At 52.1% G+C, this 25,554-nt stretch overlaps 5 protein-coding genes and 1 non-coding gene across 6 annotated transcripts; 3 read left to right on the forward strand and 3 right to left on the reverse strand.

Annotated features, from left to right (window-relative positions):
• The first annotated feature begins 92 nt into the window (after positions 1 to 92).
• Positions 93 to 3,263, forward strand: B0H65DRAFT_524108 (P-loop containing nucleoside triphosphate hydrolase protein). Its single transcript, XM_062828816.1, has 2 exons — positions 93 to 766; positions 824 to 3,263. The coding sequence occupies exons 1-2, from the start codon at positions 402 to 404 to the stop codon at positions 3,024 to 3,026; spliced, it is 2,568 nt and encodes an 855-aa protein (XP_062681436.1). The 5' UTR covers positions 93 to 401; the 3' UTR covers positions 3,027 to 3,263.
• Positions 3,264 to 3,860: 597 nt separating this feature from the next.
• B0H65DRAFT_t272 lies at positions 3,861 to 3,956 on the reverse strand. The gene has a single exon. It is a non-coding gene; the product is annotated as a tRNA-Glu (tRNA).
• A 235-nt stretch (positions 3,957 to 4,191) lies between these two features.
• On the reverse strand, positions 4,192 to 5,321 carry B0H65DRAFT_573265 (uncharacterized protein; the record flags this gene model as incomplete). The annotated part of the gene is made up of 2 exons (XM_062830542.1): positions 4,192 to 5,088; positions 5,231 to 5,321. 2 exons carry the CDS (start codon positions 5,319 to 5,321, stop codon positions 4,541 to 4,543), a joined length of 639 nt encoding a protein of 212 aa, XP_062681437.1. The 3' UTR covers positions 4,192 to 4,540.
• Positions 5,322 to 8,135: 2,814 nt separating this feature from the next.
• On the forward strand, positions 8,136 to 13,899 carry B0H65DRAFT_186634 (putative RasGEF group protein). Its single transcript, XM_062821581.1, has 2 exons — positions 8,136 to 8,751; positions 8,812 to 13,899. The coding sequence occupies exons 1-2, from the start codon at positions 8,270 to 8,272 to the stop codon at positions 13,814 to 13,816; spliced, it is 5,487 nt and encodes a 1,828-aa protein (XP_062681438.1). The 5' UTR covers positions 8,136 to 8,269; the 3' UTR covers positions 13,817 to 13,899.
• Positions 13,900 to 18,174: 4,275 nt separating this feature from the next.
• On the reverse strand, positions 18,175 to 20,759 carry B0H65DRAFT_186684 (Scd6-like Sm domain-containing protein). The gene is made up of 3 exons (XM_062821582.1): positions 20,348 to 20,759; positions 20,049 to 20,289; positions 18,175 to 19,843 (listed from the first exon to the last, which is right to left on the reverse strand). Exons 1-3 carry the CDS (start codon positions 20,488 to 20,490, stop codon positions 18,383 to 18,385), a joined length of 1,845 nt encoding a protein of 614 aa, XP_062681439.1. The 5' UTR covers positions 20,491 to 20,759; the 3' UTR covers positions 18,175 to 18,382.
• A 918-nt stretch (positions 20,760 to 21,677) lies between these two features.
• B0H65DRAFT_464619 (transcriptional repressor TCF25-domain-containing protein) lies at positions 21,678 to 24,315 on the forward strand. Its single transcript, XM_062826764.1, has one exon. The coding sequence runs from the start codon at positions 21,969 to 21,971 to the stop codon at positions 24,162 to 24,164; it is 2,196 nt and encodes a 731-aa protein (XP_062681440.1). The 5' UTR covers positions 21,678 to 21,968; the 3' UTR covers positions 24,165 to 24,315.
• The last annotated feature ends 1,239 nt before the right edge of the window (positions 24,316 to 25,554 follow it).

Below are 25,554 nucleotides of genomic sequence, written 5' to 3' on the forward strand. Positions count from 1 at the left end.
CCGCTGTCAACCGTATATCTTGTACAAGGTCAGTGGGACACAGCTGAAACCACGCAATGACAGCGGGAGCTCGCCTTCCCTTTGACACAACAGCCCAGACGTCCCCTCTCAACAAAACACCGAACTGAAGCTCAATCGCAGGATCAGGCTCATTACCATATAGATTGTTTTGCTTTGCATAAACATACATCTCGCCATACACCACCATCTTTGCCATCTGCGAAAGTACACGTCGATTCAAAGCAATCAATCGCCGAACCAACATACCAACGTGTCTACTTGCGGCGAACCCACTCCGACGACAACTATAGATACACCACCAAGGGCGACTGGTTCTCCCGATTTACACGCCCATCCTACTCCTCGATACTCGTAACTTATAATCTACACAACAAGTCACCATGGATATTCGAGGCAATCTCTTTGGCAAGAAGCCCCAAACCCCACAAGGAGGAGCTGGTCTCCCCGGCCGTCCCGTTCAACAAGCAGCGGGAGGCGGATACGGCGGCGGCGCACCACCGTCCAACTACGGCAGCCCAGGTGGTCGCGCTCCTTCTCAACCCCAATACTCTGGTGGCGGCGGTGGTGCCGGATACGGAGGTGCGCCATCCGAGAAGAGCTATGGCGGCGGCGGCGGCGGCGGCGGTTATGGCGGACAGCCCGCTCCTGGCGGATACCCTTCTCAGTCAGCCGGCCGCGGTGTTCCTCTTCGACTCGCAAAAGTTGATGACAAGACATTGCAGAGTCTCTACATCTTTGGCAACATGTGAGTTCCTACGCGCCCTACCGTCAGGCGATTCAAGCCACTAACCTTGGACTATAGTTGCGCCGTATCGCCCGACGACTTCCCCCCGAACCGTGACGGCTCCGATCTATACATCCGTTTGACAGGAAGACAACTACGAGGAGACTACGTCGTGACGGCACGCCCTACCCCCGGATTCCGTCAGGGTCATATTAGCTTGTCAGACCCTCAGCGAACATGGTGCGGAGTCGGCATGATGGACGAGTTGATGGGAGAGGTCTACGATCCTTTTGCCCGTGGAGGCGACGCCTACATTGGCTCCATGGATGTCGAGATCGGATTTGCGTCAGCCAACAGAATCATCGATACCCCCTATGACCAGGATGAGCTGGCCAAGATCTTCGTCAAGACCTTCCAGAACCAGATCTTTGCTCCTGGTCAGAGGTTCCTTCTCGACGTTAAGAATATCCCCTTGGCTGTCATGGTCAAGACTGTCACTCTGGTTGATCTGACCATGGCCGGATCGGGCGAGGCTCCCACACGCAGTGACCCTGGAGCACGCGGTATTCTCACCAACCAGGCCAGCATTGGCTTCTACAAGGATGCTAGGTCACCCATCAAGCTCAAGGGCTCCAACAAGCGCCCAGCGGCCAACGCTATCATCGCCCCGGACTTCAAGTTCGAGGATATGGGTATTGGTGGCTTGGATACCGAGTTCTCCACCATTTTCCGTCGTGCCTTCGCCTCTCGTATCTTCCCTCCTGGTCTCATCGAGAAGCTCGGTATCATGCACGTGAAGGGCATGTTGCTTTATGGTCCTCCTGGTACCGGCAAGACCCTGATTGCCAGACAAATCGGCAAGATGCTCAACGCCAGGGAACCCAAGGTCATCAACGGTCCTGAAGTGTTGAACAAGTATGTTGGTCAGTCTGAAGAGAACATCCGTAAGCTCTTCGCCGATGCCGAGAAGGAGTACAAGGAGAAGGGAGACGAGTCCGGCCTGCACATTATCATCTTCGATGAGTTGGACGCCGTGTGCAAGCAGAGAGGCTCTGGTGCTGGCGGCGGCACCGGTGTCGGTGACAGCGTCGTCAACCAGCTGCTCTCCAAGCTCGACGGTGTCGACCAGCTCAACAACATCCTCCTTATCGGAATGACCAACCGTAAGGACATGATCGACGACGCTTTGCTTCGTCCCGGTCGTCTCGAGGTCCAAATCGAAATCTCGCTTCCCGATGAGCATGGCCGTAGCCAGATTCTCAAGATCCATACCTCTAAGATGAAGGAGAACAAGGTCATGGATGACGACGTCGACCTTGCCGAGCTCGCCACTCTCACCAAGAATTTCTCCGGTGCCGAGCTCAGCGGTCTCGTCAAGTCCGCCACCTCGTACGCCTTCTCCCGACACATCAAAGTCGGCACCATGGCTGGCGTCTCTGAAGATGTGGCCAACATGAAGGTCAACCATCAAGACTTCCTCAACGCCCTCGAAGAAGTCAAGCCCGCTTTCGGCGCCGATGAGTCCGAGCTCGAGAAACACCTGGCTTACGGCGTCATTCACTACTCCAAGAGCATCACTTCGATCCTGGAGGATGGCATGCTCTACGTCAACAACGTGCGCAAGCTCGAGCGCCTTAAGCACATGACCGTCCTCCTTCACGGTCCTTCGGCCTCCGGAAAGACCGCTTTGGCCGCCCACATCGCCATGAAGTCCGATTTCCCCTTCATCAAGTTCATCACGCCCTCCGACATGGTCGGCTTCCGCGACGAGGTCGCCAAGAAGGACTACCTGCACAAGATCTTTACGGACGCTTACAAGTCCCCGCTTTCCCTCCTCATCATCGACAATCTCGAGCGCATCATCGAATGGAACCCCGTCGGCCCGCGCCTGTCCAACACCATCCTCCAGGCCCTCGTCACCCTTCTCGTCACCCCGCCACCCAAGGGCCACCGCCTCTTGATCCTCGCCACGACTTCGCAGCGTACCGTCATGGAACAACTCGATGTGACCGAGTCGTTCGACTACCAGATTGCCGTCCCCGCCGTGAACAACCTCCAGGAGCTGGGCGCGGTGTTGAACGAGGTCGGAGCATTTGGTGGCGATCAGGCGGCCATCGCAGAGGTGTTGAATACCCTCCGGGAGTATACCGGGTCGGATAGCGTGGGTGTGGGTGTCAGGACGATTTTGACGGTGGCGGAGAGCGCGGATACGAGTCCCGATCCTAAGGGCTGGTTCGTGGAGAAGATGGCGGGGTTGATTGCCAGGTATAATGTTAGGTAGAGCCTAGAGGGAGAGGTAGAGGGTGAGGGTGAGGGTGTTTGGGAGTTTGAGATGTTGTAGAAATGGCGACGTCCGTAGTAGGAGGTGGACGACTTTCATATAGAGGATGATAGGTTTTGGGCATAGGTTAATAGAACCACCACTTTCTTGTTGCTGTTTCGCTCTTGCTTTGAGTGTTGCCCCCGCGTATGAGGATACATCAAACGTGGCCGCTCGTCTGATCTATTGACTCTTGTGTGATGATCATGCATTAATATTCCTCTTGATTCCAGGTTCCACTAATGGGCTGAATGATAGTGTCTACTTGGTTCTATTTCATGTTATCAACCCCCAGTAATAAGATTCCGTTGAGCCTCTTGTACAGTTCACTACCACAAAGTTTATCTGCCCACGGCTTTTTGTCGAATTTTCTAGGGGTTTTAAATGAGATTTGATATGTTGGATATGGATTCGATAACGAGAAGTTGATATCACTATAAGTATGTCTGACTGGTTTGTGACTGATATTGTGTTCGTGGTCATGCGACGACGTCCAAGAGCCCACATCTACGCTTGAACGAGCATCAAGTTCCATCCATGTGATATGAAGATTCAGAATGTTCTAGTTCAAAAATAACATCTCCAGTTTGCGCAAAATAGAATTGCGCAAAAATAGAAGTTGAGTAAATAAGTCGAAGGAAGACCTCTAAATAAACAGAGCCCGTCGCTGATTTTTACGGTAGGCTATTGAGAAAGGTAAAGAAGAGAAAAGAGAAAAAAAAAACATCATGCACAATCGACAAAAAAATCAATATGTATAGAACAAAAAGTTGCGAAAAAAGATGTTGTTAGAGACTCGGATACCGGGAGTCGAACCCGGGGCTGTTGAGAAGAGAGCAGTCACTCCTGAGGAAGTGAGAGTCAACGATGTTACCGCTACACCATACCCGATTGAACTGATATGGTCCGATTTGTTTGTTGACAACCGCCACAGGACGAGATCCTATAATGCAAACAGTGCAGCGTACCTATAGCGAGCTTTGTCAACTGTTACTTAGTCCAACGGGATTTGACTTGTCTCGGCTGTCCTTAACTCTTTTTTGTGAACATGATGGATGTTCTCTGAGTATCACGAATTGCGGAGTCCTGAGAGGATGAATAAATTTTCACATGCAAAAGAATGGTTCTTTGTAGTAGTAGTGTTCGGTATCATCCGAGGTGATTCCTGTCAAGTGACCACCCAGTCAGTAACCTTACCGATATTGCTACTCCCGGTAGACGAATACAACTTCATCACCCTCTCAAAATCCTCATCCTTTGACCCGAAGTCATCGTCATAACAACATCAATAACGTTTGATCAACACCACCAACGCAACGACACTCTGCAATTTGAACCTTCTTTTCCTCATCGAATGAATGCTGTTTTGGTAGTTAACTACAGTAGCTACTAGCTTTACCTTACAGGGAGGAGGTCCTGGGCTTGTCACTGGAACGGTCAAGTATACCTAACCTCATCAAAGACCGTTACACTCGCTAACCGTTTACCGGAGTTTGCCGGATTCTGAGAAAAGAAACCGAGACGACTGTTTTCTGGAGGGTCTGGGATAGGTAGGGCGTAGAGGAATCATGGAGAAGGACAGCCGAGAAACTCAGCATGTGAAAAAGATTGGCGTCGGAGTTTGTGTATGGGATCCTGTCACTCCTGTGAATAGTGCATGATTTGAAAGAGGCTCTGTCTGGGAAGTTTTTGTGAGCTTGTCTTCCAACGGCTGCAGCAAACCGTAACCGTTCCGTTGCAACTGCCGACAGGTCCGCCAAGAAGGATGGGTACCAGAGCACCAGAAAGGTACTGTGTGACATTCCACTCAGGTGGTCGAGATCGTTTGCATGGCCATGAGCTGAAGCGCTGAACTCTGGGAGGGATGAGAGGTAACCTACCGTTGGCATTGACGTAATGCGAGTAGAGAATACCTGGTAGACAGAAATGAGAAGTCTGAACAAAACCGCAAATGGCTCAACATCCGGTGGTGGTGTAAACGGTTTCCCTCCCTCCCGTCCGTGTGCCTCCGTGTGCCTCCCACCTCCGCGCTCCGAGAGGTCGAGTAGCTCTACCAGACTTTGCTGTGTGATACAGAACCCGCCAAGACGGTTTGCCATCACACCTTTCCTCCCAACCCTACTGGTTCAAAAACGAGCCTACCACAGGAAAAAAGGGAGGGGAACTGGTAGCGAGCTGTTGAGTCTTCCAAAAGAGCCGAAGCCACTGACTGACAACAACGGTCTCGAAAGTCTCGGAGGTCTCAGCTCGAGACATGATGACCCATCACCACATTTGAGGCCTATACGAGAAACTTTCTCTCCAACAAGCAAACGCTCGAGTCTCGCTCGGGTCACAACACTATCTGAGTGCGGACCGCGATCGTTACCGTTACCGTTGTGCGGCATGTCTTTCAAAACCGTGTGTCTGTATCTGTGTCCGTGTTTGCGTGTGCGCTTGTTTCGGGGGATCTCACTCGGGGCTCGAGATAAAAGTCGAACAGGAAACGGGTAGACGCTTTTTTAATCGTCATTGGGCAGCACGGTGCCGGAAGGTCAAGTAGTGTGACGTGATGGTATTCGGAGTTCCAAGATCTTGGCTCTACAAGTTGAAGGAGGAGTAAAGAAGCCTGATATATGAAAGGTAGGAAAAAAGCCGAATGTCGTTGGACAGGCATCCGGTGATAGGCGACTGGACTGAATCGAGTGACGGCATGATTGTCACTGATCTGCTGGTCCGCTTATGGTCGCTGCAGGAACAAGAGCGATTGTATTGGATAGCTGCGCGTTAACATCAGTGGTTCACCCTGTAAAAGCCGCTGCAAGTGATGCATCTTGCAGCACGCATTGGCGGGAGCTTCCAGTGGCAGTTGGTTAATTGTCCGATACCTGTCAAGTTTGACTTTGCGTTCGCCCTGCGTTTCATATTCTGGTTTCTTAATATCTTGCATGGTTCGATATACAAAGAGAAGAAAAGCGTATTTGTCTCAGGGTAGAAGTCAAGTTGTTATTAGCGTGTGGGGCAGGGGAATTGCATCTGCCCCAGACCTTGGTGGCCGATCGAACGTCCTAGGACCCGGCAGATTGGGAAATGAAGATGTTGGAAGGACCCATTGGCGACCAGGCAAACCAGGCTCTCGGGTATCGCATCGTACCATGGTGTTTGGTGCTTCGAAGACTGATGAGAGAATGGGCTCGGTGGCACGCGTGTGATGTCGAGTATGTACTATGCAGGTAGAATACAGAGTTCCCGTGAGATACCTACCCGGCAAGTATTTATGCTACTGTTTTGTGAATTGGCGGGCTTGCTCCTTAAAAAAGAAAGTTGAAGTGGTTGAAGATCCTTCAGGGTCTTTTGAAAGAGAAGTGGTTATCTGAAGCCCGATGAAGTGCCCGAAGCGAGAATGAGGAGAACGGATTTGACCCGCCCTTGCTCCGCAATCGCATGGTTGAACGATCGAGACAGCCAGGGAACCTTGTTTTGTCGCCATCATGTTCGATGGTCGCTTGTGGTCCATGGTTGTCGTCAATGGGTGCCGTCCCGTGCATGGAACCAGGACTTAATCGTGAAGAAAGCGAAAATGGCTGACTGGTGATTGGAGGATTGTGCCTGTCGTGATCTTGTTCAATGCGGCCGATGTGCCTTGCCTCTCTCCCTCTGTGCAAGATGTCATGCATCACCATTCAGGTACGCCGTCTCGAGGCAGTCCACGGCACGTTGTAGAACGCAACCCAAGCTGTCAGTCATTGCGACGGGCTTGCAGAGACGTTGAAACGGGGGAATCGAGTTGAATTCCGGACTGAAGTCGAAAGGGAATGGAATCGAGGGCGGAACCAGAAGTGGAGAAGCAAACCGTATCTGGGACCAACCGGATCGTCTTCCCGTTGACAAGAAAGAGGACCCACGCGTGGTGCCCTTGTCGGCCAGAGCCCCGTTCTCACTGTTGACCCTGACCCTGACGCGCGAAGGCCAGGAACACTTTTTGGGGAAAAACAAGCGAGGGAGCGAGGAAGAAGTGGAAGACTCTGTAATGTAAATTAGCCCATCTATTGGGTCGGCGCAACAAGAAAGGAGGAGGAAGAAAAAAAAGAATCTGAAAAAAAAAAAAAAGCCATTCCAGCGAGGTCTAGAAGGCAGCCCCGTCTAGTGAGTAGTGACCCCATCCAGTCCATTCAAAGCTCGTGTCTGGGCCGACCAAGCATTGTCCAGCGGTTCACCCCATGTTTGTGCGAGCAATCTCGCACTTGGCAAGCCGTGGTCAAAGGGCGGCTTGAGCGGTTGAGGATTTGGAGAAGGCACCTTGCAGGTCTCCAGCTGCACGTCCCTGGAATCCCCAGTGCTCCCTCCAGCTCTTCCACTTGATTGACACGCTGTCGATCCAAACTCTAGGTACCCATTTCCATTTCTCCATCTTTTGACTCCCTCTCAAGATAGCCGTTGGCGTGATAGGCGTCAAAGGGACTGGAGGGTTTCCATCTGGTGAACATCATTCTGGGGGAGCCTATCACCTATTTTGTTCAGGCACCTGCAGGTGGACTGGGTACCTCTAGGTACAGATACCTGGACTTACAGGCGCGGAATAGCGTGCTGTGTGTGACCAGAGTGCACCGTCCAATCTTGATGGCGCTGTCCAGTATTTCCAGGACAGGTAACAACGCTCGGTACGTGACTTCCAGGTTCCTTCCTTTCGAGTTTTCTCCCACTTGCATTCCGCCCTCCCTTCTTTCCCTCGCCTTACTTCGCCATTTTGGGTCAGCCGTCCCTCGCGCAACACCCGCCGGCTGCTTTCCAAGACATGTCCTTCCTTCCTCCTCCAATGCGATTATGACGACAGCCTCGCCGACCGAGATACTCCCGCTCTTTCCTCGCCCGGGCCAATGAGACCGCCACTGGTTCGAGGCTGATTGGGAAGTCGCACAGTAAAAAAGAAAAGAAGAAGAGACGAACTTCAACTTGAACCTTGGAAGCGCCGCAGCGCGAGACGAAAGAACGAACGGCCAGGCGACCAGGCGTTAACACTCCTTATGTTTTTTTTCACCACAGACGACGACGGCCCCGATCTCGATCCAGAAACAGTCCCTAACCCCATACACACGCTGGCGCCGACACCGACACCGACTCGGAATTCGATACCGTCCCAAATCGTCGCCAGCGACAACAACGGTAGCAGCTAGTTTTGGACGCTATCGCGAGTTATAATTCAGCTGCCCATTGGTGCCACCGCAATGGAGGCCGACTCACCATCGGCTCCTCCGACTGCGGGCACCCCAAAAACAACAACACAAACCCCACGACTTCGACAGCAAAAACCCTTGCAGAGAAATCGATCGGATTCCACTCCCACCCCGACATCTTCGACTCTTCAGGCGACCAGGTCTTTGCGCGATCTGCGGTTTCGCAGGCCTTCGCAAAAGCGATCAAAAGATGGAGGGAAGACAATGCCCATGTATGCCTCGTCGGGCCCAGAACGACTAAAGACGCCCAAGTCGCGACCCCCTATACCAGGCACTGGCTCAGGAACACCCAAGCCGTTGCTCCCAGTTTCGGAGCGCAAATCAAACGACACAGCCAGTCCTACCAGTACACGGCGGAAATATGGCCAGGGGAGTCGCGATTTCGACATTACCCCAGATGGAGGCTCTGCAGGACGCGAGGGGAGACACTTTGCCGTAGCGAATGTCGGGCATAATGGGCGCATTTACCTGAGGTATGCATGCATGCAGTCATGATGACCGTGTCTCTGCCGTCGATGCTGATAATCATGTAGGCCAACTGTCCGCCCGGCTAACCAGCGCTACCCACAACCACCCTTCGTCTTTCCCATGACACCGCCCGGCACAGCTGGCCTGGAGCACTCATCTTCAGAAAATGATGACACTTTTGGAGAAAGTACCAAGATGTTCGACAACCAATGGACTTCAACGCCAGACCTCCCTACCCCGCCCATCACGAGGCGCGACTACCTGGGGAGTCTTAGAAGGCCAGGACATCGCCGAGCCGCGTCTGATTCAGAAACCCTTGCCGATGGAAATGTGGTTCGCGAACCCGAAACCGGGGGCTTCAAGGTCATCATCACCCAACCCAGCGAAGGCACACGACCCAGGACTGTTGAGGATACGGACATGACCAGCTCGCCATTGTTGGAAGTAGCTATACCGTCCTGGAGGATAGGGACTCCCAGATTCAGCATTCGAGGAACGCCCTTTATCCGTGGCTCATCATATGCCCCGACCGAAGAGATACTCTCAAGCAGCGCCTCCGTTGAGGACCGTCGCATCAACAGCACCATGGCAAATTGCTCGGCGACTCCAGGCACAGGCCCCATCCATGGTATGGATTTTGCTATTAGCGACCACCATATCTTGGACAATCCTGTCTCGTCTACGTCTCCTGCTTCTGGTCTGCCGCTGCGCTCAACCTACATGTCGACTCACCTAGTGATTGAGCCCGCCATGTTCGACGAACTGACCTTCAAACCTGCCTGCGATGATCGGGTTATTGTTAGGTATTCGCCAAACACCGGTGCCGTAACTGCCGCTACGCCCCCTCGTCTAGTTGCAGAGATTACCTCGCCCTCCTTTCTGGACTATGACCTCGTGTCTGATTTCTTCCTCACGTATCGACAGTTCCTCGATTCTCACGACTTGCTTTCCATGCTGTTCGCGCGCCTTCGATGGGCTTTGGCAAGAGAGGGTGACTTGGGGACGGTGGTGCGTGTTCGTACTTTCGTTGCCCTCCGGCATTGGATCCTCAACTACTTCATGGACGATTTCGTTGTCGACTACGACTTGCGCGTTTCTTTCTGTAACCTCTTGAACGATGTTGTCGACGAGTGGGCTGAAGTATCCAAGGCGCACAAGATAGAGATGAAGACTCTGCCTGAGCTCAAAAAGTGCTGGAGGAGAATCTGTTCGCAGTTTTGGGATGGACCCGACTTTGACGCTTCGTTGGCATCCGACATCCCCATCACGCCAGGAGGTATCGCAGGTCATCGTGACCCGAATTTGACTCCCAGCTTCTGGGTCAAATACGACAAAGGACCACCCCAGTTGGATGAGCTAAACGTCCCGACGACCCCTCGTGGACCAACGAGCTTCTACGCTGAGATCGCAAAGGCAGGGCATATTGACTCCATCATTGTCGGTGACAGGCCAGGAACCCCCGAAGCCCCGGAGATCGATGAACTTGAGAGGAATCAAGCCTCGCCAACCAGTATCACAAGCGTCGAGGTCGTATCGTGCTCATTCCCGATTAAGAGTTCGCGACATACGCAAATAGGATCCAACCGGCCGTTGACTGCTCACCCAGCAGACCCCAGCTCCGTATACAACGCCACCGAAGGTATAGCGACTACTCCTCGCTCCCTTACAGGCAAACGTGTCCGACCTCAGCACTCCTCCCACAAGCGGAATAACAGCTTGAGTGATTCTCTTCATGATCACGCCACTGTGACAGAAAAGGTTCTGTACAAAAATGCGGAATTCCTTTTGACGCTGCCATATGCGGGAAGCCTTATCCAAGGTAACATCTTTCCGCCTGGGCAAGCCTTTGTTGAGGTACGTCCAAATAGTGCTATGGGCGACCCTTCCAGGCAGACCACTGTCTTTCAACCGGTAGAGGTGCGGAAGGATAAGTTCATGGGGTCAGCCATGTCCAGCCATGGAATGAAGAAGCTGCTCGGAGGCGTCCGGCGCGCGTTGAGCCATAAGACGCCAACATATCCATCCAACCAAACAATGTTGGCCAACATCTCGCCCATCGGGCCAAAGGGCGCAACAACGAACCGGCTTCCAGGGACAGCGATAGTACCGCAGTCGAAAGCTCGTCAGAACGGAGCCCGCCCACCTGTGCGTATTGATCTGCTCAGCGCTGGAGTCGCGGAGGACTTTAAGAAAGCAGTACGCGAAGATGCAGCTGTGGAAGCCGAGAAACTCGAATACGTAGTTCCTCCGGCAACTGGAAACGGAGAAGCAAGGACTCACGGGAACCCGATGGAGTATTCGGCTGCACACATGGACACGGTGTTTAACCTTCCCAGTGTTGAAACTGCACAACCTAGGAGTGATACGGGGATATCATCTGGCAGCGACTCGATTGTCATTGTCGATGGTACCACCCTTCAGCCTGTAATGTCCGGAGCGTTGCCAGCTGCCAGTTCATCGGCATCATTTGCTCATTCGTTCATCCCAATCACTGCAGATCCAACGCCACCAAACACGCCGCCAGATCAACAACTGGGAACACCGAGAACGTCTTCATACATCCTAGGTCAACACGTCCTTCGCAACTCGGTCTCGGCCGACCAGGAATCGCCGATTATACCTGACTCTACTCCTGGAGAAGGGGAAGATCTCCCATCAGAAGAGTTCGGTCAGCCATCTATTGATCATGTCATGCAAGACGTTAATCAGACTCCTCGGAGCGGACTGCGTGGACATTTCAGGAACCTTTCAAGCAGATCACAGCACTCGACTTGGTCGGCAAGGCATGGACGCTTCGCGTCGTATACTAGCGGTATTATGCCACAGCCAACCATTAGGAGCTTCGATGCTACGACATATTCGGAGGAGTCCGTGGCTGATGACTCGTCCCAAGTCCTGGTTCCGCAGCCGCTTCGTGTTCTCCGAAGGAGGCCAGGAGGTGACCTTCGCGCTGTGTCAAACGTTGGCGATTTGGATCATCCGCCACTGAGAACATCCCGTTCGGTTGGATCCCTCACAACGTACACGGACTCTTTCGCGAGTTCGTTTATACGAAGCCCGGCTCACCAAGACTCCAGCAGCTTCGTGGATGTTGTCACGAGTGACTATAATCGACAAGAAGTCTTTTCTCTCGGAGCCCTCGCCGAGCAAAATCCTAAACGCCACATGTCTCTCTTTAGCACTCACTCATCGAAGCCGGTTATGCGCCCGTCCTTCGAGGCTGAGGCGATCAAGTTGGCGCAAATTCCCGACGATGATGAGGATGGCGGTGTTGAAGCCGCACTGCTCAAGTTGGAAGGGAAATATGAAAGGAGGTCGACCATTCGCTTGTCCATGGACCTACCAACATTCAAGGTCGCACAGACAACTCATACCCTTCCGACGCAGCCTGAGGAGGTCACAGAAGAGGAGAAGAAGGATCATCGGCACGTACATGTTGCTGGGGAGGATATCCTTGTCCCACCTTCACCTACGACACCTGCACCAATGGATATAGCTGACAGCTATCTGGATGTCACGCCCCGGCAGTACCGGATCACTAATGCCGAGTCCTTCATTTCCGCCACTTCCAGAGACTCCTACAACTCTATCCCGTTGCTGGAGCGAGGAATCATAGACGATTCTGGTGTCAACCAGGATACGCTGCAATCGTGGACCGACCGTTCCGTCTTGCAGCCTCCTTCATCCGATGGGCAGAGCGTACAAAGCTCCCAACACCCTTCTACAACTTCGTTTGATTTTGTGGAGAAGACGGACAGTATGAAGCCTGTCAAGGTCGACGACGCAGTGTCCACTGCAGAGCCGGTGCGTATGAGCGCTGAGCAGTCTTTCTTGACGATGGAAAGTGAAGATGACACAGACCTGTCTTCGGAAATGTCCGCGGAACCATTCGATGCTGGTGTTGACGACTACGGTGTCATTTCTCCTTCGGCAATTGGCGTTGCCCTCTCGACACAGCCGGCATATCCCCTCGCTGAGAATCAATCCGGCTCTAACCCGCCATCCCCACCCATAACTCTGGTTCAGGCGCTTCAGATGCCTCCAGATATTGCCAAAGTTTCCGCATATCAGCAGCAAGAAGGATGGCAGAAGCCTTTGCCACCGACACCTGATACCACTCCGACCACAACAGCTGCTCCCTATGGCCAGTATCAACATTCATCTCCGGTACAGCCCACTGCTCCGAAGGACACGCCCCGCAATAAACGCCAGCTTGATATACCCTCGCCGTTGCCGGAAGCTGGTGAGCTATCTGAAGCGTCCGATAGCAGACTCTCAGCCCACTTGCCCTTCATTCTGGCTTTCGACAGCGAGATCCTGGCTGAGCAATTTACTCTCATCGAGAAAGATGCGCTGAATGAAATCGACTGGAGAGAACTGATTGACATGAGGTGGAAGAATGCCGAGCAAAAAGGCGTCCACGCGCGCAGCTGGGTCTCATTTTTGAGGGACACGGATGCGCATGGCGTCGAGGTGGTGATTGCCCGCTTCAATATCATGGTAAAATGGGCTATTTCCGAAATTGTCCTGACTCGTGACATCGAGGAAAGGGCTCGTTGCATCATCAAGCTCATCCACATTGCAGCGCATTGTCGACGCTTCCGCAACTTTGCCACCATGGCACAGCTGACCATTGCGCTTATGAGCAATGAGATTGGCCGTCTTAACAAGACATGGGCGATGGTGCCCTCCAGTGACCAGCGAACGGTGCAGGATTTGGAGACGTTGATGTCGCCTACTAGGAATTTCTACAACCTGCGCAAAGAGATGGAGGGCAGTGACTCAAAGACCGCTGACGAGGGATGTATCCCCTTTGTGGGCATTTACACGCACGATCTCCTCTTCAACGCCCAGCGACCGAGCGAGATTGCGAGCTCGCCCACTACTGCTCCTTTGGTGAACTTCGAGCGTTGTAGGATCGCGGCCGGGGTGGTCAAGACGCTGCTGAGACTTCTTGAAGCGAGCTCACGTTACTCGTTCCAGCCTATTGAGGGTATCACTGAGCGTTGCTTATGGATGGGTGCTCTGCATGATGACGAGATTCGAAGGTTGGGTGGGAGCTTGGAGTGATCATGGACTTTTTGTCCACGGCTGATAATACCGAACCCCAACACCAGTCACCATACTGCTCGTCATTTATCTCAACCACAGCGAACAGACGCTTCTTTCCCTTACTTTGTTTTCTGTTTCTTCTTTATCTTGCGTTTGTTTTGGACCTTCAAACTCCAGCAAGCCTATGCATCATCGCATTTATACCCCTGTACAAACACCTAAACTGTTTTATCATGTCGAAACCATCATACCCTACCTACCTACCTACCTACCTTCCATTACCTATTACAACCAACATATCATACTAAACGATACCATACCAAGCCATAATCATAACTGTCTCATTTACTGTTCGGTTCCCTCATCGCCGACATCATCATCACCAAAACCGATGCTACCTCTACTATTTTCTAGTCGCATATTTCCATTCAAACTTATTGTATATATACCCTTTTCTTCTTTTCCTTCGTTGTCGTCTTGGATGGAAGGGTGATCATCCACTCAGGACTTATCATCTTCCGGGTTGCTCGGCATATCATCATCTTGAGCGTATTGCACTTGGGCAGAAAGGAAGGAAGGAAGGAAGGGTCAAATGAATTGAAAGGGATAAGGATCAAATGGATCGAAACGGAACCGTACGGACATGAACTGAAATGGGTGGTTTGGGCGGTGGGCGGTGGGCGGTGGGCGGTGGGCGGTCTTAACTTAGCCTGATCAATTTTCTGTTCCTCTTTTCTCTTTTTGTTACACACGCTTTTTGGTATTCTGGCGAGTCGAGTCATAGCGAGATGGAAGAGGGAGGGGGGGGAGGAGACATCATAGGTTTTATACCCCGTATCCTTTTTTTCTCTTTGGAGGGAGGAGAGGAAAAAAGAAGAAGAGAGGATACAATTGGGAGGAGAGTAAGGATATCGGGATGGTTTGGTGGGGAAAGGAAGGGAAGGGAAGGGAAGGGAAGCAGATATACCAAGTAGAGATAGTGAGCGGATGAATTGCCCCTGGGGAAGATGAATGAATGCGAAGTGATACCTTACGCTTATTTTCAAGGTCCAGTCGTGGTTGAGTTTGTGTGAATTGGTTGTGTTTATGTCTCCTCGGCCTTAGATGTCAGTGAATCTGGTCAACCAAGCTCTCGCAATCACTCTTTCGTCAGAGCCCGAATCGCCTGTGACGGACCTTTCTCGCCCACGAAGCAAAATCAAGAGGCGCTTCGAGCGCAGACGAGTTACCCAGTCAAGGAAGGGAATCTGAACATGTCAAAACAATGGGATTCCTGACAGCAAAGATGCACCTGGGCTGTCGGGACCGAGCGGCCGGGGTTTAGGTTGTGTTCGGAGCAGCTGTACCACGGCCTTGCATTACTGTACATGACCCGCAGCTACATTCCCTGTACGGTAATGCAACGGTAACACAAGCCAAAACTCTCTATAACAGCAGTGTATTCGTTAGTACTGGGCTGTAAGAAGTCGTGCGAAATACGGAGTGCTGTAATTATAGGGGGTTTGGGGGGTGTGGTGCGCTAAAGAGCTCGGTTCTTGCAGTCTTATACATAGGGTCTGGGACTATTAAAAATGTTAAAAATCCGGCCATTTCAGTAAGGAATCTGGGCCTCTGATTGGTCAGATGCATGCCTTGCATGGATTTGGGGTAATGCAGCGACTTGCATATTTTTACTGAAATCCAGCCGAACACAAAAAGTGCAGCTGTAAGACTGCACCTTACAGCCACCAAAACTGGGTTTCCCTACCGTACTACAGCCTGAACGAACACAACTTTACAGAAGCCGCCAGGCAGGCAGGTACGACTGTACAAGGACCCTACCTGATGGATGTGGATGTGTCTCATTTATTCCACTTGATTGACGATACTAATCGTAATATCTAACCTACTCTAGGGAGAGTCGAGTCCGTCGTCTATATGTGACAAAGTCAAACGACGAGAGTCCGTCTCTTCTAGGTACCTCAGGCCTGCGTCCTTCCGTCGTCCGTCAGACGAGAACCTACCACGCAGCTGCCAGGACGTCGAAGCCTCGGAGCGGAGCGGATAGAGGTCAGTAGCTACTGTGCTAGAGGTACCTCTATGAGGTAGAGGTGTGGAGCAGGTGCGACACTGTACCCCGGCCCTGAGGTGTACCAGGGCTCGGGGTGGGATCTCCTGCGTCATGATCTGGTAGAAGTCGGGTGTATGGGGGGAAGGCAAGTACCAGGGACATCGATGTTATATGGAAGGGAAGGCGCCTGATGCCCGCCTCTGGTCCGGAAGGAAGGAAGGAAGGAAGGCATCCCGTTATCACCTCGAGGCTCGAGGGAGGGAAGCCACGGCAATCAATCAGTGAGTCAACCCGTCTAGACCTAAGGAAGAGTAAATATTGCAGTTAGCCTGGGGTGAACCAGAAGGCGCGGACTGGAAGCCAGGACAGGGGGAGGCCGGGAGGGAGACGAATGGCCAGGTAGCGCGGTATATGATCTGGGCTCCCCTCGGCCTCCACGCCTTGGTTCAGTTGTCGATTGGTTTCTTGTTCAGCATCAAATCACATTTCACAATCTTTGACATGCTTCGCTGAACCCTTCCCCTTTACAGCACCCCTCTCTTTTTCTTCTTGTGGTTTCTTGACGGGTGCTATGTCGCTGTCCTCTGCTTTCCTTGCCATCATGTCACTGTCCTCTTCTTTCTTTGCCGCCATGTCGTGCGCTATCTTTTGCTTTCCTTGCCGCCATGCCGCTACCATCTCCTCTCCTTGCCTGATGCCATGTCACTGTCCTCTTCTTTGCTCGCTGCCGGATGCCATGTCGCTGTCATCTTCATTCCTTGCCGCCACGTCCTGCCGCCTGCACTGTCCTCTCCATGCACCTCATGATAGGTGACCCAAGCGCAGGGCATTCCATTTCCAGGTGAGTTATTTCCATTCATTCATTCATTCATTCATTCATTCTTTTCCTTGCGACATCAGTTTTTTGACAATGCTTTTATAAGTGTGTGTTTCGGTCATATTAATTACATACGACCATACCCACTGGAAAACTCGGGATCCCGTCCGCTCTCCCATAGATAAGCCAGTGAGGGCCAGACTAGTAGTTGGGTCGGTGACGACCAGCGAATCCCTGGTGTTGTATGTTCCTTTTTCTTTTTTTTCTTTTTTTATTCCTTTTTTTCCTTCCTTTTTGTTTTCATGTTTTCTTGTTTTGTGTGTGTGTGTGTGTGTGTGTCGGTCTCCCTACTTGTTTGTTTAATTGCGACCAGGATTGAACATCATCCTGGGGTTTGTAGCTTCAAAAAAAAATATTTTAATGTAGTTGACGCGAGCTAGTTGTTGTTGATGATTTTGCTTTGCCACCACCCATTGTGACATGGAGGGAGGAATCAAGAAATTGCGAATAAAAGCATAACAACCTCACGAAACCATCACGTCGCAACAGCAGCAGCAGCAGCGACAAAGGATTGAACAGTGAAGTGACTTGGTACAGCGTCGCTTTCACTCGTCATGACTTCTCATGAGTGTCATGGATGTTGAGAACCGGGTATTGATACAGAACTATCCATAGAAACAATCTGGGTAGTGAGTGGGCTTTGAGGAAACAGGTCAACATGGCCAAGCTGGCTTCACAGAACATTCCACTTGACAGAAACTAGACAACCGAGCAACGGAGATAATCTCTGAAATACGGTTGGAGACCCGGGTAGAAGTAGTTCAGCAAATCGAAGCTTCCCTCATCGAGCATTGGTAGAAACTGGACAACAGAAACATCATCGAGGGACCACGATGAGAAGTTGGATACACGTTGACTTGGGCATCAACCATTGCACTTCACGCCACAAACAACATATCATGAGGATCAAGGGGAAGTGGCTGTAACTTCATTTAGGATACTATAACGTGCGATGCTATGTCTAGAAAAAGGCGGCAAATATGCACCAAGACATGATATGGTCTCAAGCTTTGCATCATATACGGCCCATTGATTGCACGAGTTGGTGAGGTAAGGAGGGTTTGATGGCTTTGATTATTCCGGCGCAGCAAAGGCGTCCTTAAAGTCAACCTGATGGCCATGTCCTCCGAATTCATCGGTTTCATGTGTCTGTAGGGCAGCAGCTTGCCTCTTGTCTGTCCGACACCAGTCCCGCTGCGCTTCCATCTCGAGGGCAAACAAACCCTTCCCATACAGACCATGCTGTTGTTGATTTGTGTGCATAATAAAATACCAATCAACGTAGGTGATGCCTCTCGGTCGCATCTATCCAGTGATTATCATCCTCCATGCTGTTATGGCTGGAGGGTAAAAGACGTTGCGCGGTTTAGCGGCACGGCGGTAGCCGTGCTGCGGCCAGCCTCAACGAGAGTGCTGCCCACTCCCGCCATCCCTTTGATTAGAATCTGGAAAATCACTCTCGCTATATCGCCTGCCCTGGGTCGTCCCAATTCATAGCATCATGCCACAACTCCCAATGAAACTCCGGGCTACAAGCCTTTGCCTCCGTTCAATAAAAATCATGCTCAGTCCCAAACCTAGAGGCTTCGAAAAAGGAAATGTTCGTTCACAGCGCCACAGAGCCCGTCAAATATTGGGCAAGTCACGAAAAGCGAAATTACTGTGCAGCGGCCGGCGCATCACGGCGAGGGAAGCCGTTGCTCGCACCTCTTCCACCACGGAAGCCACGGCCGCGACCACCGCGACCACGACCTCTGCCACCGCGATAGCCACGGTAGCCACCATCAACACTGCCTTGACCGAAGGTCTCGATGTTGCGGCGTTGTTCCTCGCCGCGCCACTCACGGCCGCCAGGCTTCTGGCCATTGTTCTCAGCTCTGTCCTTGGCCTCACTTGAGATGTTGTCAAAGAATGACTTGCTCTTGTTGTAGGCTTGCTGAGCAACACCAGAGACATCGGCAACAGCTTCCGGAGCAGCCGATTCAATTGCCGGCTCCTCACCAAGGGGAGAACCAGCGATGGCCTCCTTAACAATTTCTTGCTTGTTGAACTTGGCATTAGAGGACTCGAAGTCAAAGTCAGAGTCAGGGACTTCAACCTTGGCCGGACGAGGACCACGAGCCCGACCACCGCGGTTCGCAGTGGCGGCGTTATGGGTCAAGGGGGCGCGAGGGGCGGAAGCAGTCGCAGCGGCGTTGACGTTCATCTCGTTAACCCGCTTGGTGAGATTGTCAACAGCAGCGGCGGTTACTTGCTGCTGAGTAGCGACTTGGCCATCCAGCTTGACCATATTAGCCATGGCAACAGCGACGGCCGCTCTAGCCTGCTGAGTTGCGTCACGCAACTGGGCCGCGCTCATCGGTCCGCTTCCAATCTCACCGGTAGGCTTGGCAGATCCAGCCGTCGGCTGAATGGGTCTCGCAGTAAGGGCAGCGGGAAGGGGGACAGCAGGAAGAATCTGCGTGGGACGAGTGGTGTTGCCCTTGGGACCAGTAGGGATGGTCTTCTGTTGGGAGGAAGGACCAGCAGGAGCAGCATTGTTCAGAGACGCAGCAGTGGCCTTAACCTCTTCGACAGTAGGCTTTGAATCATTTGGCAAAGAGGGGGCGCCGGCAGCAGGCTGCTGACCAAACGACTTGAGTACATCGGCAGACAGCTCATGCTGCTGGGGTTGCTGTTGAGGCTGAGATGGAGTAGACGGCTTCTTGTCGCCCGCGGGACCGATGGGCGCAGGCTTCGGGCCAGGAGCTTGGTTGCTCGGGGTCTGGTTCGCAGACTGGCGACCCCCCTGGCCCGGAACGCCACCCGGAGCGACACCAGGACCAGGCGGGTAGGGGTAGTTGTTCCACGGACCGGGACCGTGGCCCATGGGGAACTCCTGGCCGGGAGGGAACCATCCGGGAGGAGGGGGATACGGCATGCCGCCGAACGCATTGGGAGGAGCACCAGCGCGGCCCCAACCACCCATGTGAGGAGGATAGTAACCGAAGCCAGGGGCGCCAGGAGGCGGCGGCGGGCCTTGGTGGCCGGGAGCACCGATGGGACCGGGGGGTACAGGACCGGGTGGGCCCGGAGGTCCAGGAGGGCCAGGTGCGACATTGGCCTGACGCGGACGAGCCTAAGCATTCCATGTTAGCAACTGTGGAAGCCGGTGTGGTGAGGGTGAAAGAAGGGTATGGTTGAACCACAGATCAGAAGGAAGGCAACGGAAATCTCAACATTGTTTTTGCGCTTTTCAGACAAAAGTAAAATTTTACATCCGGAAATATTTCATCATGATGTGGGCTTGGTAGGTGGAGTGAATGGCGGGAATGGAGACTTACGCCGAGGATAGCGGGATCATCGGGCACCGGAGGTTTGTTCTCCTTGGGAGCCGAAGGCCCCTCTTCTATGCGGAGATCCTTCACATCGCTGCCGCGGAAAACGATATACTCGTAGACCTGGTCGGAGGCGGGCACTTCCTCATCGGGATTGTGCTTGCGACCCTCTGTTCCGAATGACCGGACATTCTCTAGGGAGACGGTAGACTCCTCCGAGTTGATGTTGTGCAAGGTACCGACATAGCTGAAATGACGGTCAGCGGGGCTGCCAAGCCTAGCAGGATGCAGAGGCTAGAGCCTACCGGATGTCGCTCCTCGATATCAAGGATATCCGAGAGCTGAATGACGGGCGAACTGTTAGCAAACGACACATTGTCGGGGGTGAGAGGAGAGTGAGGATGGTGACTAGCACCAACAGGTGATGGCGGGGGGGAGTGGCCAACATACCCAAGAAATTCAGACATTGGCAAAGCGCGCTGGCTGCAACAGCGTCAAATGCAGTATGCGCGTGTGATGTGCGGTGAAAAGAAGAAAACCGAAGCAGATTGAATCGAGTCGAAAATGAAGAAAAAAAAAGAATTAAAGACCGCAGATCTTAGACGTGGAAAGGGAGTAAAAGACGACGACAGGAAAGTGTGCGCAGAGTTGTCATGGCGGGGGTTTCATAGTTCGCATGGAGGAAGGAGGAAGAAGAAAGAAAGGGAAGGATTGGCGGGAGGGAACGAGGTAAAAAGGCAGCCAACCAGCGAAAACTCAACGAGTTCAGCCTCCTTGTTTCGTGTGTTGTGACCCCACATTGCGCCCGTCGTCACCACTCTGGGCAGCTTCGGCGTCTGTTCTCCGGCATCCGTGCACCGCCACGGTGGAGGGCGGGAGGCTGAAATCGGCCTAGCGGGGGCCGACCCGAACCTTGCCGTGTCATGATGTTCTCAGTTCGGGTTGGTGACGAGCTGAGTGAATGCCTCCCGAGTCCGGTCTGATATACTAGCTCTCGTCAGTGTCAATGCCAGTCCTGTCGGCTGCCATTTGTTGCCATTCGTCTATTTTACGGCCATGGAATAATGACTCTCGACAGTGGTAGCACGCCGTCGAAATGAGTATTGTTTATCTGCGCTAGATGTCGTGTTTTGTGATCCTGAGACCACCTCGTTGTCGAGCTCTGTATGATATATATATGATTCTACAACCCGGCTGCAAAATAACATTTGAACCATGCGGTATGCATACTGCAAGAGTGGTCATGGTTGTCGGAAGCTTGAAGCACCCGTAACCTGCACGCTACCTTCTATAACCTACAACCTGCCATCTGCTACCTGTGACCTGGCCTTATTGCTTGTTTGAGCAAACCTGTCCATCGCTTCGAAGCTTCCAAGTCGCAATGCCGTGGAGTGAAACCACTTGTTAATTCTTGTATCATGTCGTCAACAAGTAGGAAAGCCCAACACTTTCGAGGAGTAGCAAGCAGGCCAGGTCATAAGCAGCTGCCCACCTGAGATTATCGACCGATGCATCTCTGTACATATGTACCTCTATGCAATGCTGGAAGCTCATGCAAAGAGAGCGTCGTTGCTGTACTTCGTCGACATCACGGGCTTGGCAGGCCCACTTTTATTCCAGTGCTTGGGAAGATGACTCCATCGGCCACTCCAACTTCCGTTCTTTGATAAACTTTCTGCAAAGGCAAGCAGCAACTTGATTACACCAGCGAATTCAGTGAAGAATAGCCGTTTGACAGAACCCAGGTGTTGCTCACCTTCCACCAGAGCACCATTGTTCAACGCGCGCCAACCAAGTCACTCACCCCGGCAGTCGCATTATTAAGACCTTTCTCGGCTGGTGGGGTTATTAAGCCTTCGATTTGCCCCGCGGCCACAGTCCAGCACCTTGATCATCTCATTCTGAAAAGCATTCTCATATTGCAGCATGGCGACACGGCAAATGCGGAAGCTGCAGAAGCAGCAGGAGCTTCTTAGACTGCAGAACGAAGCAGATCGGGAAGATGACGAATCCGAGGACGAGCCCATTGTTACCAAGCCCAGGCCCAATGCTTTTGCAGGCTTTGCCGCTCTTGGAGGGGGAGACGATGACGATGACGATCAAGACACCGAGGAGGAAACCAAAGAAGTCGAGGACGTCCCAGAACCGGTAGCCCCCGCCAAGAAGAGCAAAAAGTCAAAAAAGAAGAAGAAGAAGGGCAAATCACCTGCCGCGGAAAAGGAGGAAGAAGATGATCTGGATGAGATAGATCGCGTTCTTGAGGAGCTCAATCTCAAAGACAACAAGAATTCTGTCTCGGACACCGCCACTTCCAATGCTGCCAAGTCGACCGGTCAAATCAACGAGCTCTTGCGCGTCAACTTTCAGCATCTCAAGGCTATTAACGAGATGCGGAAGCTGTTTGGCAGTGCCATTGAAGCAGCACGAGCGGAACAGGCTGCTGAGGCTAACAGCCGTCAACAGCAAAGAGGAGCTGCTCGGCAGAATGTTGACCTCGAGACCTTCCTCTCGGTCCCGCCAGCAGTTCAGCAGCGGCTAGGCAAGAGGAGCATGTTTGAGACTGTGTTGCGCACGAATCCCTTTATTGAGGGGAAGAAGACGTGGCCTAGAGACTCTACTCGCGGTCTTAAGATGGTGCGTGTCACCGAGTCCTGCGAAGGTGAGCCTGGTGTCGCCCAGTTCGCTTTTGCGCATGACAAGACATACGACGCCCTCGAGGGCAACTTCTACGGCCTCGTTCAGATGTACGATCCCATGCAACTCGTCTACTTCCTATCCAGGTACCCTTACCACGTCTCGTCGCTCATCCAAGTGAGCAAGGTTGCCCACCAAGACCAGAACTCGTACCTAGCCCACGACCTCATCGAGAGAGCCCTATTTACTTTTGGCAGGGTCAGTCTGAGCGACTTTCGCAAGCGGTTGGGAGATGGCACCGCAAGACTGGACTTCAACCGACCCGAAAACAGGCAGTTCTTCTTGGCTGGCTATAACCAGATCAAGAACTTGGTCCTCAAGGGAACCTACCGCACGGCTCTGGAATGGGCCAAGTTCGTCCTCAGTGTCAACCATGACGACCCCTATGGCGTGCTGAACTGGATCCACGTTCTAGCTATCCGCGCATACGAGGCCAAGTGGTTCATTGAATTGTGCAACTCACCCCTGATTGCCAACACGGACATTGGTCGCTACGTCAAGGCTACCCTCCCCTTGGCCAAGCTTCAACTGAAGGATAACGCCGGAGCGCGCGCTGCTGCCATCGAAAGCATTGAGAGACTCCCCTGGCTTTTCTGCGCCCTCTTCAGTGCTCTCAACATCGATACCCCACGCTCCGTTTGGGGTGTCCAGCCCCGGGACGAGGAGGAAGCGCTACACACCAAGCTCTACGTCCACCTAGCCAAGGACATCTGGAACAATCCCGCCGCGACCTCCCTCCTGACCGAGGCCGCCAACGCTGCTCGTAAGGTGGACTTCTTTGGCCTGCCTCCCAGCCCGGTCGTCTCGCTCGCTACAGCCCGCTTCGTCTACCTGGACAACACACCTGAGCTCATGTCGGCCGTTCCGCGCAAGATCCTGCACACGGCGTCTCCCAACTTTGACTTTGACCCTCTCCCGCCCCCGAAGGAGGACAACATCTTTTCCAGCCCGACGCAGAAGATGCCATGGAGCATTTCCGAGGGCGATGGCGAGCATAGACAGACGAGGTTGCATGAACAGGCGCAAGCTGCGCTGCAGATGGCTAGAGCCCGCATGAACGAAGACCAGCTCCGCGCCGTGGTGGATGATGCTCGTGCTAGAATCGACGATCCTGAAGCCGACGAGGAGCAGCGCGGGGTGTGGCGGAGGATAGTGGATGTTTTGACGGGTCAAGGATGGACAGGCGGAGCAGGAGGCGTCGCGGAAGGAGGTGAAGGTGATCAGAGAGGTAATGTCATGCCTGGGGGTTGGGAAGATGATTTCGATGAGGGATGGGGTGATGATGACTTTGATGGCGAGGATCACTGGTATGAGGACCAGCTTGATCCTGAGCTCGAGTTGGAGTTTGGACCGGGTGGCACACCCAACAGGAGGGCGACGGTTGAGGATGCGGAGGATAGCGATGATGAGGAGACTGCTCGGAGGTAGATGTTCCCCCGGATGCTATTATCATTGGGAGAATGTGAAAATGGGGTTTCGGGAGACTACCATCTTGGACAGTGTAGCAAGGAATAGCTAGAGCGGAGTGGGTGTCTCTATGAGGCAAATGCTGATAGAACTATCAGCTTTTCACATTCAGTGCAGGACCACCTCAAAACATGTCGTGAACCACTATGTACCTGTCTCGCATGGCATTAGACCGAAACCCCTGAACCCCTGAACCTCCAATATTCTACGGCGCATGAACGGTCAACGGACAACCAAAGGAGCAGCACAGGTTGTGTCTTTTCGTTCGGTTTGAGCCGATCGAGAATATCCAGGATAAGAAGACATGAGACAGTCTCGGTGAGCAAGTTTCAAGCTTCCAAGGTGCGGCAGCCAGTCCGTCGCTTACACCGAGAGTTGCTAAACGCGCGTGGCGGAGACATCGAATTGAGCGCTACAGTCTGCGCCGCACTGTACAAGCTTCCTTTAACGTGGAACTTGCAGCAAGAACAGGACAGTGCGAAAGCTGATTGACGCCACCGCGCAACGTCTCACCAAGCAACATGAATCCCTCCTCATTTTCCTCTTATATCTAAAAGTCTTGGCGTCAAATATTAGTGCACTATACTCGGCCTTAGCCAAATTGTTAATACTATTCAAAAACGCTGTTTTTATGGTTAATTAATTTAATATTTTCGTATTTCAATACCTCCTCCTAGTGCTACGCCTACGCTAAATTTATCGCAAACTTTGCCATTTATATTAATTAGTTTATTATAAACGGTATAGCCCCTAGAAATTACGAAACGGCCCTGGGTTATAGAAGAAAGCCGCCCCCTTCCCAAAATTGCGTTCCCCGAACTTACCGCCGCTACTGAACGCTTTACCACCGCTGCTATTACTTGCGCGGAGGTTACCCGGAGTATAAGTTCCATCCTTTAAACCGAAATATCCTACTTTACAATTATTTCCGCCGATTATAATACCGTTGCCCGCGAATTCGCCACTCGTATTATTACAACTATTATTACTAATCCCGAAACTGGTAGAAAAATTTCTTCGATTTTATTACTTACCCCTCTTATTACCCTACTTATTTTCGTTATTACCCTACTTACCTTCTAAACCGATTAATTTACCCTGTATATTAATCTATTTACTAATCGATTTACTATTATTTCCCGTATTTATATTAATTACTCAACTATACCTGCCTTATTCTAAATTTAATAACCCTGGATTTATAATTCTTTAATTTTCACCCTCTTTAAATATAATTCTTGCGTTTTTATTTGTATCCCCTACGACGACCTTAATCCCTTTTAGAATTCTTTTAAATTTTTTATCGGAAAGAAAATGTAAAATAAATTAAATTCAAATTAAATAATATTAT

Source organism: Neurospora tetraspora, assembly GCF_033439725.1.
Source record: "Neurospora tetraspora strain CBS 560.94 chromosome Unknown B0H65scaffold_4, whole genome shotgun sequence".
In the NCBI taxonomy this organism is placed as follows: Eukaryota; Fungi; Ascomycota; class Sordariomycetes; order Sordariales; family Sordariaceae; genus Neurospora; species Neurospora tetraspora.

Bases quoted from the DNA above. Each gene is read 5' to 3' on its own strand.
- B0H65DRAFT_186684 (XM_062821582.1), bottom strand. From the start codon at position 20,490: ATGTTGGCCACTCCCCCCCGCCATCACCTGTTGGTGCTAGTCACCATC. The intron at 20,290-20,347 runs GTAGGCTCTAGC...CCGTCATTTCAG, and splicing joins ATATCGAGGAGCGACATCCG to CTATGTCGGTACCTTGCACA. The intron at 19,844-20,048 runs GTAAGTCTCCAT...TGGAATGCTTAG, and splicing joins ATGATCCCGCTATCCTCGGC to GCTCGTCCGCGTCAGGCCAA.
- B0H65DRAFT_464619 (XM_062826764.1), top strand. From the start codon at position 21,969: ATGGCGACACGGCAAATGCGGAAGCTGCAGAAGCAGCAGGAGCTTCTT.
- B0H65DRAFT_524108 (XM_062828816.1), top strand. From the start codon at position 402: ATGGATATTCGAGGCAATCTCTTTGGCAAGAAGCCCCAAACCCCACAA. The intron at 767-823 runs GTGAGTTCCTAC...CTTGGACTATAG, and splicing joins CTCTACATCTTTGGCAACAT to TTGCGCCGTATCGCCCGACG.
- B0H65DRAFT_186634 (XM_062821581.1), top strand. From the start codon at position 8,270: ATGGAGGCCGACTCACCATCGGCTCCTCCGACTGCGGGCACCCCAAAA. The intron at 8,752-8,811 runs GTATGCATGCAT...ATAATCATGTAG, and splicing joins AATGGGCGCATTTACCTGAG to GCCAACTGTCCGCCCGGCTA.